At 41.0% G+C, this 13,085-nt stretch overlaps 1 protein-coding gene across 4 annotated transcripts in view; it reads left to right on the forward strand.

Moving 5' to 3' along the window:
• SCAPER (S-phase cyclin A associated protein in the ER) overlaps nucleotides 1–13,085 on the forward strand; it is a 165,956-nt gene that overhangs the window by 133,234 nt on the left and 19,637 nt on the right. For all 4 annotated transcript variants that reach the window (XM_056345106.1, XM_056345109.1, XM_056345107.1 and 1 more), the window contains exons 28-29: nucleotides 7,984–8,221; nucleotides 11,300–11,449. In XM_056345106.1, the coding sequence (XP_056201081.1) occupies nucleotides 7,984–8,221; nucleotides 11,300–11,449 (388 nt within the window). The remainder of the gene's footprint in view (nucleotides 1–7,983; nucleotides 8,222–11,299; nucleotides 11,450–13,085) is intronic.

Below are 13,085 nucleotides of genomic sequence, written 5' to 3' on the forward strand. Positions count from 1 at the left end.
AGAACTATTTCAGGCTGTTATTTGTCATATAAAAGTCATTCCATATTAAATGCATTAGAGTATTTTTATACAGTGTTCTTTATACTGCGTGCAGAGCTTAGTATGCTGCGCTGCTGCGTGGCATAGCGGGGAGCTGGTAGGACAGTAGACACGGGTGGCTAACACCGGGGCCACCTCAGGGCTCTCAGACCATCCCCAGTGCCTGCAACAGTGAAATCCATTAAGAGCCAGAGGTGACCAAGCCCTGCATGATGCTCCTCCTTTGCTTTCAGACACCCCCAGGCTGTTACGAGTTCTGGGACTGTAACCTGCGGTATCTCCGGAGGGCCAGAAATTAAACACTAACTCATGTATTAAACAATTAAGGGATCCTGTCCTGTGGGTACAAAGCTAGGCCATTTCTGGAGCTCTGCTGTAGGAAGAGCTGTCAGTCTGGATTTCCCTGTATGCCTCGCAAGAGCATTTCATAAAAGTATCCCAAATTTAGTCGAATTTTTCTGAATTGGTACCCAGTGTTTATTTGGACACTTGATGGAAAACAACTTTATAGGCAGGAAAGCGATCTCAGTCAAGTGCCTCCCTGCACCTACCTCTGCATCAGGCAAGATGTCACAACAATCATGATTATTAGAGAATAGCCTCAAATTGTATCATATATGCACGTCGGCATTAAGTATTAAATGAGATCTATGGTTGATATAATGTAGACGATAAACTTTTAAGACAGAAACTTAAGATAGTTTTTTTTATTCCTGTGGTAGACTGGAAAAAAAAACCCAAAGTCATGGAGTTAGCTAGAATAAAGGAAAGTCTTGCTAATGTAGAAACATAAACTGGAGGATTCTCAATTTTAACATCATAAAAAGTTATTGAATTGAGGGAATCCGTTCTGAACATATGTTATAAACATATCTTATTATAAGAGAGGTATTTTCATTAATGGTCAAGGTCTTTAAAAAGATTTAACTTTGATATTGATCTTACTTCTCAGATGATCATTTTTGGTACTGGCTAATAAATGCTAGATTGATTCTTTTAATTGAAGTTTTGCTGTGGATGTAATAGCACGTTTTCCAAACACTGTGTAATATATACAAAAGATCATTTGTTGAAAACGTTAATAACTGTAAACCCATGTGAACCTTGTTTTGATAATTTTTGCGCCCTCATCTCTCACACAGTCAGAATCAGTGAGGGTGACTTGAGACACCCAGCTGGAAGTCCCACTTTCCCTATGCTGTGTTGCATCCATTGCTAGCAGTGGAGGTGAGAGCTCCTTTCTCCCTCACGAGCCAAAAAAATAAGTGTATGAGAGCTGAAAATAGAGTACTTTCCCTTATTGTACGTAGTGAAAAATCACAAATGCAGTATGTCTGAGTATTGAGCTGTCCCTGCTGAGCAAAAGATTAACCTGACATTTGATACTTTGGCTTGAAAATTGTGGCCATGACAATGCTTAACTTTTTTGCTCACCATTGAGAGTAACAGTAGCCAGAATTGAAAACAGAGACATTTTTATTGACCTGAAATAAAGCAAAATATTAAATAGACTTTATACAGAATAATAGTGGTTTATACAGCCATATAAATCTGTCTTGCAATTTGTGTCCAATTCCAGATGTCCAGTAGCAATGTGCGGGACGATAGCCTTGTTTTCCAGAGTTTATTATTGTATCTATGAGAGATATAAAGCCTATTTTGGGTCCTGGAGCCCTGAATAACACATATGGAGTATGCTTGGCTTGTAAACACAAGACAGAAAACGATGAGCAAGCATGGAATTCAATGAGCGTTAATAAAAATATGGCCATGCTGCCGCAGCTTACCCTTCCCTAAAAGCAGGAGTGAAGACTAAGAGAATATGTGGCAAGTCCTTCATCAGCATAGCAAGGATCTCACTTACATTCCTGTCTTGTCCTGTACTGCCCAGCGTTCTCTGTATCCCTTTTTTCACCCATCAGTCTCTGCAGCTAAAGATTTCTGTCCAAGAAGTGCAGTTGTTACGCTGTGGAGGACTGCGGTTCATGCCTTATTTCATTTTTGCCCAGTTCGTACTAACCAGTGTTAATACGAACAGCAGGAGGAAACTGTCGGCAGTAGTGCGGTGTTGTAGGGGTTAACCGCTAGGATTCTCCCTAGGAGCAGTACAGCAAACTAGCAACAGCACCGGTACAGGGAGAAGAATGAGTTGTTCGTAAGGAGAATACTGCAAATAATAGTCCCTTCAAATTATGTAGCTACCTGGGACATCAGCTTTTTCAGAATTTTGCTGTTTCCATGATGTAAGAAATGCCTGCAAACTCTCTCGTTAATCTAGGAACACGGAGTGTCATGGCAGTACTGTAACTAAATTGATAGTTACATGTTATCTCAAAACAGTGGTGGAATGCACACAAATCTGGGTCAGCAGCTGAGGAAGCTGTGGATTACCAGCCGCAGCGGCTGAACGCTGCAGGTACCTGCGGTTCGGTCCAGGAAATAGGGACTGTCACGCTACAGGTGGGAGGAGGTGGCTGGTCTGTGCTCAGTTTTATTACAGTAATTAAGGTAATGCCTGTTTTGGCTGCTGGCTGTCTAATGAGATGCCAGTGTGCCTGGATGCTGGTTATGCTTCTCGCCACTTACAAGGGACAGCAAATCCAGCAAGTACTGTGAACTACCTAAAACTTGTGATTGAAGTTACTGAAAGGTTTCAAATCATCGCTTGTACACAGTACCATGATTCCTCATGTAACAGTGTGAGTTATAACAAGGTCTGACAGGTGCTAAATACTTCTTTATGCTTCTTTTATTACTATTTCGCCTCTTTATTTTGACATTTCTTTCTAAATAAAATAGTTTGGAAGCAAAAAGTACAGACGATAGTTTTTAAATCCTAATAATTAAAAAACCCCGAGATTATATTCTAAGCCTTTTGAAAACTCATGTTTCCATTTGGCTCCATGTTTTTAATCAGCAGTATATATTTCAAATATACAAACATCATAATGTATACCCCTAGAGAGGCTTGTCCGCTTGTTAGCTCAGTCAGTTTTTAAAACAACGTATTTTCAGATATAAACAGTTTTTTCCTATTGAAGCTTGAAGAAATTGTAGTTTTATACTTGCTCTGTGGAGTATGCTGTTTCTCATCAAGCTGTATTCAATTCCTGTTTTTAATTGATAGTGGTGTATTTTAAGCAAGGAAGTACCACTGTTTAATATCTTTCCTGTGATAGATATGTCCACATTTTTAAGTTCTTAAACCATTTTTGTAGGTCGTAAACCCCATATCAATTGCTGAGACCCCTTGATGGCAGAAGCTAAAAGTCTTAACGGCAACTCAGGATGAAAATTCCCAGCATTTCATTAAACTTTTTAAAATCCTGCAGGTTGTTTGACCATAATGTAAATATTTGCCTGTTTTTCTGTGTTAAATATAGAGACTTGGTAGAGTTTGAAAGCCTATCTGTTTTCCCGGGTATATAAGCCAATGTAAAAAATCTGGTAAGCCTTGCTTCCCTTTGGTGATTGATTGGGGGGGTTTTGTCCATGCTGACTATTTTACTTTGGCAGCTGTTGCAGACACAGAGTAAGCTGCTTTAAATAGGAGAGCTGAAAGGAGGCCCATGTATAAGAATCTCCTCTCTTAACTTTAGTTATGTAAAACGTAGGTTTCTTATATGATGTCCTCATCTGATGATGGGAGGGGTTTTATGGGTTTTTACTTCAGTCTGTGTCCTGACAGTTAGCACTGAATTTTCACTGGGCTGATCTTTGAGGTGGACCAAGAATCTGCTACATGTATGAAATCCACTGTTGTACAGACTTGATGAAATCACTGAAATTGGCATACACAAGGGTTCAATGCTTTATTTTCCAACATCTCATATACCTTTTTTTTTCTATTTTAAAGCCTACAACCAGTATGAATAACATCTTTTACCTTTTTATTGTAAACATTTAGGCTTAAAGTGATTATAACTGACAGTTAAAACCAACAGGAACCAGTGGCTTGTTCATATACACATTAATTGTAATACAGGCAACATCAAGAATAAACATTTTTAGCAGTTCCTTCAATCCACCAAACCTAGCAGACAGATCTATTTATTTTTTGAACAGCTTTGTGCTGTGGTATAACTTTAAAATTCCTGCTCTTTTCTGTTAACAAAAAAAAAAGCTTGCAGCTTGAGTTATTTTACAGTTGACTTTTTTATGTATGTTTTGATTCATTCACTGCACCAGAGCAGCGCAAAATGGTAGAAGGATTTCATCCAGCAAAGTAAGCTTTTTCATATGGAACTGTTTAAAAATAATGATGGAGTGAGAGTCGAAAGCAAGCTGACTTTAACCTTTGGTAATATTGGTCAAGTTTGTCATCGCATATAGTCACAAAAAATTCTGTGAGGTCTCATACACGATAATTAATTTGGAGTTATCATTTGTCCACGAGCGCTTTTTCATCAGTTGTATACTGTTGAAAAAGCTAAGATTGAAATTAGAAATCCTGGTTGGCAACAGGAGCTGTGCTCTCACGTGATACTGTGGCAATAAACATTCTAGTTGTTTGAGAGTTAGTTAAGTGATGGTTAGCACGTTTGGCTACTGCGTTCTGCAAATTAAATAATTGGACATCAGAACATATTATGAAGTGAGGAAGACCAAGGTGTCCACGGACATACAAAGGTGTAAAAGTGGTGGTCCCAGACCTCTCCCTCCTCATACAGCCAGGAGGTTCGTTCCTCGCTTGCAGCCATGTTCACATACCAGCACGACTTGAAACTGCAGCCGGAACCTGCATCAAGGCACAGCTGGTGAGGCAGGGTGGCTCTGCTAGCGCCATTCACACTTAAAGACCACAGAGCCTCAAAATGAAGAATTTGGGCATGGATTCTGGGCGTAGGAAAAGGAAAGTAACACCATAAATTGTTGTGCAGCATAGCCCCACCCAAAACGCACTTAGAGCTCTACTAGTTTTCCACTTTTTTTATTCTTTACAGAGTAAATGTTACGGTCATTACGAGTGTCACAAACCACCAGCTGAATGTTTGTGGTTCTTCTTTTGCAGCAGGTAAATGGCATCAAATCATAGTTTTAATTCTTTTTAATTTACTTCAGCTTGTCTTTCAGTTGGCTACTGCAGGATTAAGCAAACATCCCATTTTTGGAACCTGTGCAGTAAGTTTGGCCACATTTGTCTCCAGCTGGCTCTGGCAATGCCTGCTGCCTTGCAGAGTGGTGGTGGAGGTCTGGTGGGGACTGGTGGTAATGGGTTCACTTGTGTAACAACACAGATCCTAGAAAATGGGCACAGCTGTGTTGCTTTTGTTCTTACCTAAAGTTCTGATTGCTTCTTTCAAAGATTTGTGAAGTAATTGTGCAGTCTTGTGTGAGTTTTGTACAGCATAGGTATCACTGAGAATAGGGCCAGGGCAGCAACCCCTGAGGCAGCAGCAGAGGATGCTATACTGAAAGGCTTTTTCGGTAGCAGCAAACACTCACAGACTGGAAATAGAAATAACTTGGAAATAAATGGTACCCGTAAATGCTAATTGCTGGTACGTTCATTCCTTACACTTGTGTTCTAACTGATAAAAAATAGATGTGAGTCATCTGAGCAGCTGCTTTCTAACCGTGAAGGTGTGAGTGGGCAGTGATGGAGGCAGACGGGTGCGAGAAGAGTGAGTTGCGTACAACCCAGATACCACCCTTGGTACTCACCTGGGCTCCGGGCTGTGAGAAGAGCCCTCAAAGGCTGTGGGGAGATACCTCGTAGCCTGAGTGCTAAAATAACCTTCCTAAGTCTCCTGAATCTTCCCTCCTTCACCCACAGCACGTTGTCCTCCTCGCAGGAGCTGCGCACTGTGTCCCCCCCAGCTGCCAGGCGGTCCCCGCTGGGGGCACAGCAGGAGGCTGCTGGCAGAAGGACCCCGCTACCAACCTGGCACTGCTCAGGTTTTTAGTGCCCACTCGCTACCATACAGAAGACTTGCATCCACAGGAAAACGCAGAGGTGCTGGCTTTCCGTTGGCTGTTACAACTGCAAAGGTGCTGGTGGTCCTTCTTCATACCCCATAACCCCATACCCCATACTCCAGCATAACCATGGTTCCTTCTCTCTTAAAATATTTAAGCTGTATTTGAAGTTAGCCCGGTACCAGGGCCTTCTTTGGGACACAGAGAATGCAGGTTCATTATCTTGCTCTGCCAGTTCGGTGCGAGGAAGCAGTGGCGTGCTGTCACACACAGAAGTTCTCACTGGCAGACAGTGGTGTTGGGTGAGGTCGTGCTTTCTTACCTGCTTGTTTTGCTTCACTAGAAAAAGCGAAAGTGACAGAACAAGATGATGATTGCCAAAACCTGGTGGTTGCTGAATTCGTGGTTTAGTTGCTGCACTGAAGACCAAGTGGCTATATCATAAAACACAGGATTAGCCTGGCAGGGGTCTGTGTGGGAAACCCCACTGGAGCGGAGCGCAGTGTGTAGCAGGATCGTACAGGGCGCTTCTGACGCCGATACTGAAAAGATAACTTGGAGCCGTTGTGGCAAGGAAGAGCTCCTTGCTGGTTCTGCTCAACAATATTCTCAGCCCTCTGAGTGTCCAGTCTTTTCTGTGTTAAACTGAGGTCTTCAAAGTTACAGACTGTTTCAGAAAGTGGTTCTTGTTTCCACTGCTTTACCGTTTACTTTGCTCATATCACCTGGCATATTTTCCTTTAATTATAAAAAGGATATTATATAGACTCAGTCTTTGTAGTCTCTTTTGATATTGACACTTCTTTTTTTTTCTCTTTTTTTCTTTTTTTTTTTTCCTTTTTTTTTTTTTCAAGATGGAGACACAGTAGATGACGTAAAGACCAGATTTGATATAGCATATCTTCAGTGTTACTGTTCAACTGTATCTTCATATCTTAGTGTTCCCTTTCATTGCCAGTATAGACTAAATGTATTTCCATAATGAAGTTCAGGTGATTTACACGATGGATCTGAATTAGAACTCAGAGTATCTAAAACTCGTTGAATTATTTTTGTGGTTTATTTTGTATTTGCCTGTTTCCCACACATATTTAACTTCCAGAGTAATGACAATCTTAGTCTTCCTTAGTAGTGACTGTCCTGCATCATCTTCTGGATTATTAATAATGTGAAAAAACATGAACTGTGCAAATCATGGAGGGATTATGTTAAGTGCTGTTGAAAGTTTGTATGTGAGAATGGAAAGGGCATCCTGAGTTACTTGCCTGTCTGTCCTGATATCCTTGATAGCCAAAACCCTTCGCCATTCTGTTATGTGCATACCCAAAAGATGCCAAAGCAGCCCAGTTTCCATTTGTACAAGCTGTGATGGTTTCTGTCAAGCATTTCATGCTTATTTGTGCTTCGCTGCCCTACAGTCTCCCATAATAACATCTGACTGAAACAAGTAGTGTGTTTTCTTAACTGCTCAACCACTTCATTCGTAAATTCCTACAGAACTATTTGATTAAGATCATCTGGTCCTAGTAACTTACTTTGCTACTTAGGTAGGCAGTGTGTTCCAGTGCCCGCAGCCCGTCACTGAGGCAGTGAGAGGCTCCAGTTCTCCCACTCCCCTGGTTGCTGTTGCAAGGAAGAAAGACAGGGGTAGGCTTCTGACCGAGACAGAGCTTGCTTGAAGCCCCTGAAGTGCTCCCAAGCCTCCAGCTTTAAAGATGTTGACTTTCTGCACGGTCTGCCGCTGGGATTGTGAACCCGTTTTGGGAGCAAAGACACCAGGGTGTGGAGAAAGATATTTAAAGATACAGCTGCACTGCAATTAAAGAGCGCATGAGACGGTGCCCAGATTATTGAAAGTGTTTCTGGAAATGTTGTGGCTTCTTGACCTGTTAGACATCAGTTTTTTTCCTTTTTAACAGTTTACTGTTTTTCTAACATATGGCTTCTTAGAAGTACTGCATCCCGGGCAGGCGGTCTCCCCCAGTGCTGCTCTCCTCCTCAGATGGCTTTGTGTTTCTTTGACAGATCTTGGAACATATTTGACAATACACGTCAGGACCCCACAGGACTAACGGCAGTTCTGCAGTCTACAGATCTGGTTGGAGTCTTGCATATGCTGTACTGTGTTCTTTTCCATGGGACAATTTCAGATCCAAACACAGCAAGTCCTAAAGACAGCTATGCAGCGAACACGATCCAGGTTGCCATTCAGAGTTTACGTTTCTTCAATAGTTTTGCTGTTCTGGATCTGCCCGCCTTTCAGGTAACAGATGTTTTAAAACTTTTACTTAGTGTGCAAATGTTGATTATTGCATATACTTTTGGACTAAGTTTCATCTTTAAGATCTTAGTTATTGAAGGAACTTCTGCGATTAAATGTTTAGGTTTTCTTCATGCATAGGATTGGTAACTGTTAGTTATTTCCCCCATGTAGCTGTGGCTAACAAATTTAACCAAAAAGTAAAAATGTAGAATACATGGAATGCTGAATCTGATCCATTACTACTTCTGTTGAAAACACCTCACTTTTAGCATAGTACTTTATATATTTGATAAGGCCCCAAAATGTAAGAAAATCTTGGTCAAAAGCAAGAAATCAGTTTTTCTAATGTGAAGCATATTATAACTACAGTTTACATTTGTCAGTGCTTTCAGTGGCCACTTGCTTTAAGGTTGTACAACTGAAACTGAAAATTACTTGATAGGTATTTTTTTTTTTTAATCCAAATGAAATTTTATCAACCAGAAATTTGAAATCTAACTTTTTGTAATTTCTATTCATGAAAAACAATCCAAAAAGATTGCATTTAAGAGTCTTGAGAAGGCAAGTCTTTTCTTACCTTTTTTGGTGAACAGATTTCTAGTCTAAGTGAATCATTTTGCCATACAGAGAAGATACAAATACCAGTATAATTCTCAGATAAATTGGCAAAGCTATTGATCGTTAATATAAAGCACCTGTCAAAAAGCATTGCTTTGCAAAACACGTTCAGTAGCGTCAATCTTATACAATCCATCAGAATAGGTTTCTGTTTCATTTAATGTAATGTATGTCTAAGTTATACCACACTCCATCTGAAATGCATTAAACTCGGCAAGAGCTTTGCATGAGTAAAGAATGTAGTATAAGTCTCCTTCAGTTTGTGTTTCTTGACTTTGATTTTTAGTACAGCAACAAGTGGTTTGCACGTAGCAACATTCAGCTGTATAGATGCAGCTACAGGATCCAGTCCAGTCAGGTTTTCTTTATAGGGCACAGAAACAGTCTATTTACTGGAGTTTGATATAAAACAGCTCTTAGGTACACCATCAATTCCCATTTCTTTCTGTAAATGAAGATGTATCAAAGTAGTTCTGTTCTACAGCTTGTTCGGTAGCTCTTGGTTAGAGACTGGTTGTTTATTTGTTGCTGTAGGTAGGACAAGTATATACCAGAGGAGTGAGACTTGAATTGAGGCAGGGGGAGCTTGTAGGGGAGCCATAGCTCTGCCTGAAGGGCTGCTCCCTGGTGTCTCAGGAAATTACTATTAATTTTTAAAATACAAGCTTCTACTTACGCTGCCTGTATTTTTCCCTCTACCAACTACCATTCTATCTGAAAATTTATAACAAACCATCAGCATTAGTTCCCAAATCCCATGATCTGCATCAGTTTGTTCTACATAAAATGGGGCAAGATAATAATTACTGCATGGGGAGTGGTAGAAAACTAACCAGGGGCGATTACTTGATTCAGTTCATCGATGCAGGGCTCCGCTCAGGGAGTATCTGCTTGGCTGTCTTACTGGATTGTAAGCGTAGTATTGTTTGTGGTGGACAGACACACTGGTGTAGTCTCAGCAGCCATCCCTGTCAACGTATTAATGTGATTTGTTTCTGTAATGTTAAAAAAATCAACATACACCTGGGGCAGTTTGCTGTCCATTCTGACCTTGTGGGCTATAGGCTAGCAGACAGCAGAGGAGAAAAAGCGTGGTTTATGTACCGTCTGATTATTATCTCTAAGGAATAGTTTTATCATGTAATAGTAGGACTATAGAATAGGGGGTTTTGATTAGCAGAAGAGGTCTGGTATTCTAGAGTTTGTATTAGCACAGATGGCTCATGGGTATATATTTCATTTAATTTGACAATCTAAACAATTGAAAGATGGTAGTGAGAAACAACGCAGGATCCTGAGCTGATATTAATTCTGGCTAAAAAGGAAGCATAGTTTCCTTGAAAAATTAGTTTAACTTTTATACACAAACTCAGGTGCCCTTTGACCTGTTGTTATCAGGGAAGGTTAAACCCTGAGTGCTAGGTCACAGCATGCGTGGACAGCACTAATTAAATAAGGGTGGACCTGAGAAAATGGCATTATGTGATGTAAAGCAGTAAATGGTGGCTGTATTGTGCATTAAATTTTGAAAATATACTAACTTACTGGAACGCTTGAGGTTCAAGATAGCGAGAATCCACAGCTGAGTATTTTAAATGTCAGTGATTGTACTTTTGCTGGGTAGACTTGCTAAAATTAAACCTTACTACTGTCTGGGATTTATATATATGTACTTAACACAGGCTACAAGGTATAAAATCAAGAAAACTCTTAAATGAAAGAGATTTTCTCACAGGCCTGCATTGCTGTTTCATTAGAGTTAGTAGACTGTCACGCTCATTCCTTGTGCTTTAGTTTTCCCCTTTGACCTTGTGTCGTTCTGTCTGTTTGACATGTTTATTAAATAGAGGCTGTAGGCTGCACAGATAAAATCTAATTCTGAATCTCTACATTACAGCAATTTGCCTCCTTTTAGAAAGCATCCTAAGAAGCTTTGCAGCTGAGTGTTCTCTCCTTTTGGGTGCTTCAAACTTTTTTTAATGTTTGAAAAGTCATTATTTGTTATTAATCTTTGTATTCCATTCAGAGCGTGAATTATTAATGAGTAATGCATTTTGCTCCTTTGCAGAAATGGGGACCGTTTGGTTTCTTTTGCTTATTACTGAGAAATAGTGCTAGCATTGAGTTTTCCTGGAACATTTAATGTGTGTCAAATGAAATGGTCAGCATAGTGTCGCACTGAATGTCAGCTAAGCAGAATCCAGTTTTTCCTGTGTCCCTTTAAAATTTGCATTTATTCTTATTTTTGTGACTTTTAATGCTATAGTCCAGTTGTAATTGGTAAGTTAATGAAAGAAGAGAGCTGATTCTGTCCTCCTCCAAAGTCACCACAACAAAGAACCTAGTCTATACTTTGCCAAAAAAAAAATCAAAGGGTAAAATTGATGTATATATAATTCACACAATTTCTGTAACGTACTGCTAGACTGTAACTTCTGTTTCTTGGCCTGTTTTTTTCAGTCTATTGTGGGTGCTGAAGGAATGTCCCTTGCATTCCGGCATATTATCAGCTCTCTGCTGTGGTACTGTTCCCAGCATACCTGTGAAGGATTGCTGCACGAAGTCATTATTTGTGTGGGCTATTTTACTGTAAACAACACAGATAATCAGGTAAGGCAAATGGAAAATGGGATCAGAAGTTATCAAGGGGCACATTCAGTCATGGATCCCTCAAGAAAACTAATCCCCTCAATGTTGTTTTTGAAGCGCTTGGGATTCCTGTGCGCACAAATGCATGTGTTTGCCAGAGAAGCTGAAGTTGCATCTTGACACAAAAACATCAATTTTATGTGGCCGTAAGCAAACTCCATATTCTTCCACAGACAATGATGCTGACATTGCACTGATTTTAACTAGCCTTACCCGCTGCCAAGATATACTTAGCAACTGGTATTTTTAATTCCAAGTTAACTTCATGTCAGCTCGATCAGATGGCTGTGGTACCAGCCAGCCAGGCTAGTCTGCCATGAAGACATGTCCTCAGATGCCAATGTAACCTTCTGTAGCCAGAGCCCTCACTGAAGTTTAAGCCATTCTTTCCCTTGAAGCTTTTTAGTAGTAAACCAGATACTCTGTTGAAGAAACAGCAGAAATTCCCGTTCAGCTTCCTTGATTGTTCTCCACTGTTGTCAGTGGACTCTGTAACCTCTCTTGCTAGCATATAAAATAACCCAGACACAAAACTTCAAAAAATATTTCAAATATTTCAGTCTTAACGAGTTTCCTCAGCTTATATAGCTTCTCAGGTTGTATTGGGCAGGGCAGAAGTTGGCACTGGCTTTTGATGTGACTCTGGATGTGTAGAAACTGCGTTGTGGTGCCTACGTCTTTGCTATGATAAAATTGAATGCTGCATTCTGTGAAGTTACTCATTTTGTTCTCTCTCCGTACTTGTAACACCTGGTTCCCGCTTTTGTTCAACTTCTGAGGCAGGAGTTTAGGTGGAGGAGCTCAGTGCCCTCGCTTAAACTGACGAGCAGAAGAAAAAAGCGTTACAACTTGTCAGCAAAGGTTTAGAGAAAAGCTGTCCGATAACGTTCTTACAGTTGTTGACTATAATTGGAACGTTATAATATCTTGAAGTTGACAGTGCTGTCAGAAGTATTATATAATTACGTAATGTAATTATATAGTAATGTTTCTGTGGCCCTGGCCACAGCCGGAGGGAGGATCCTGCAGCCTTCCTACCCTGTGCAACCAAGCCCTACGCAGGACCTGGAGCTGACTGCGGGCGATACTTTTTAATATGGGCGCTCTGCAAACCCATGTGGTATTGCTGCCATTTTCCCACTGCTACACAACGGGGCGTGCTGGCATCCAGAAGTGCCAGCAAGCAATGTTGTCTTTTCTCTGCAGTTCAAAAATGTCTTTTCTGGCACACAAGTATAAACAGATGTGATTCATTGCGTGGAGGACTTGCAACTATAAACGTGCCAGGAGTTAGCACGGCAGCGGGATTTCCTACCAGCAATGTCGGAGCGGCCTGTAGCGCCTGTCACTGTTCAGCACTCCAGCCCTGGGGTGCGGGTCCAGCTGCGGCGTGCAGGCGCTGTGCCGTGGCACCAGCTGGCTACGGTGGCTGCCGGCAGGCGGTCAAGAGGCTAAGTGTGTGCAGAATGCCTCTGTCTGTGGGCATGCTTCCCAGCTGGTGACCTTGCAGTGTCTTGGAGTCTTCAGCTCATGCCCTTGGGGTTGAGATCAGGTGCCATCACTGATCTGCCCCTGGGCTGAGTTAATTTTCAAGATT

Source organism: Falco biarmicus, chromosome 7 (assembly GCF_023638135.1).
Source record: "Falco biarmicus isolate bFalBia1 chromosome 7, bFalBia1.pri, whole genome shotgun sequence".
Classification (NCBI taxonomy): Eukaryota; Metazoa; Chordata; class Aves; order Falconiformes; family Falconidae; genus Falco; species Falco biarmicus.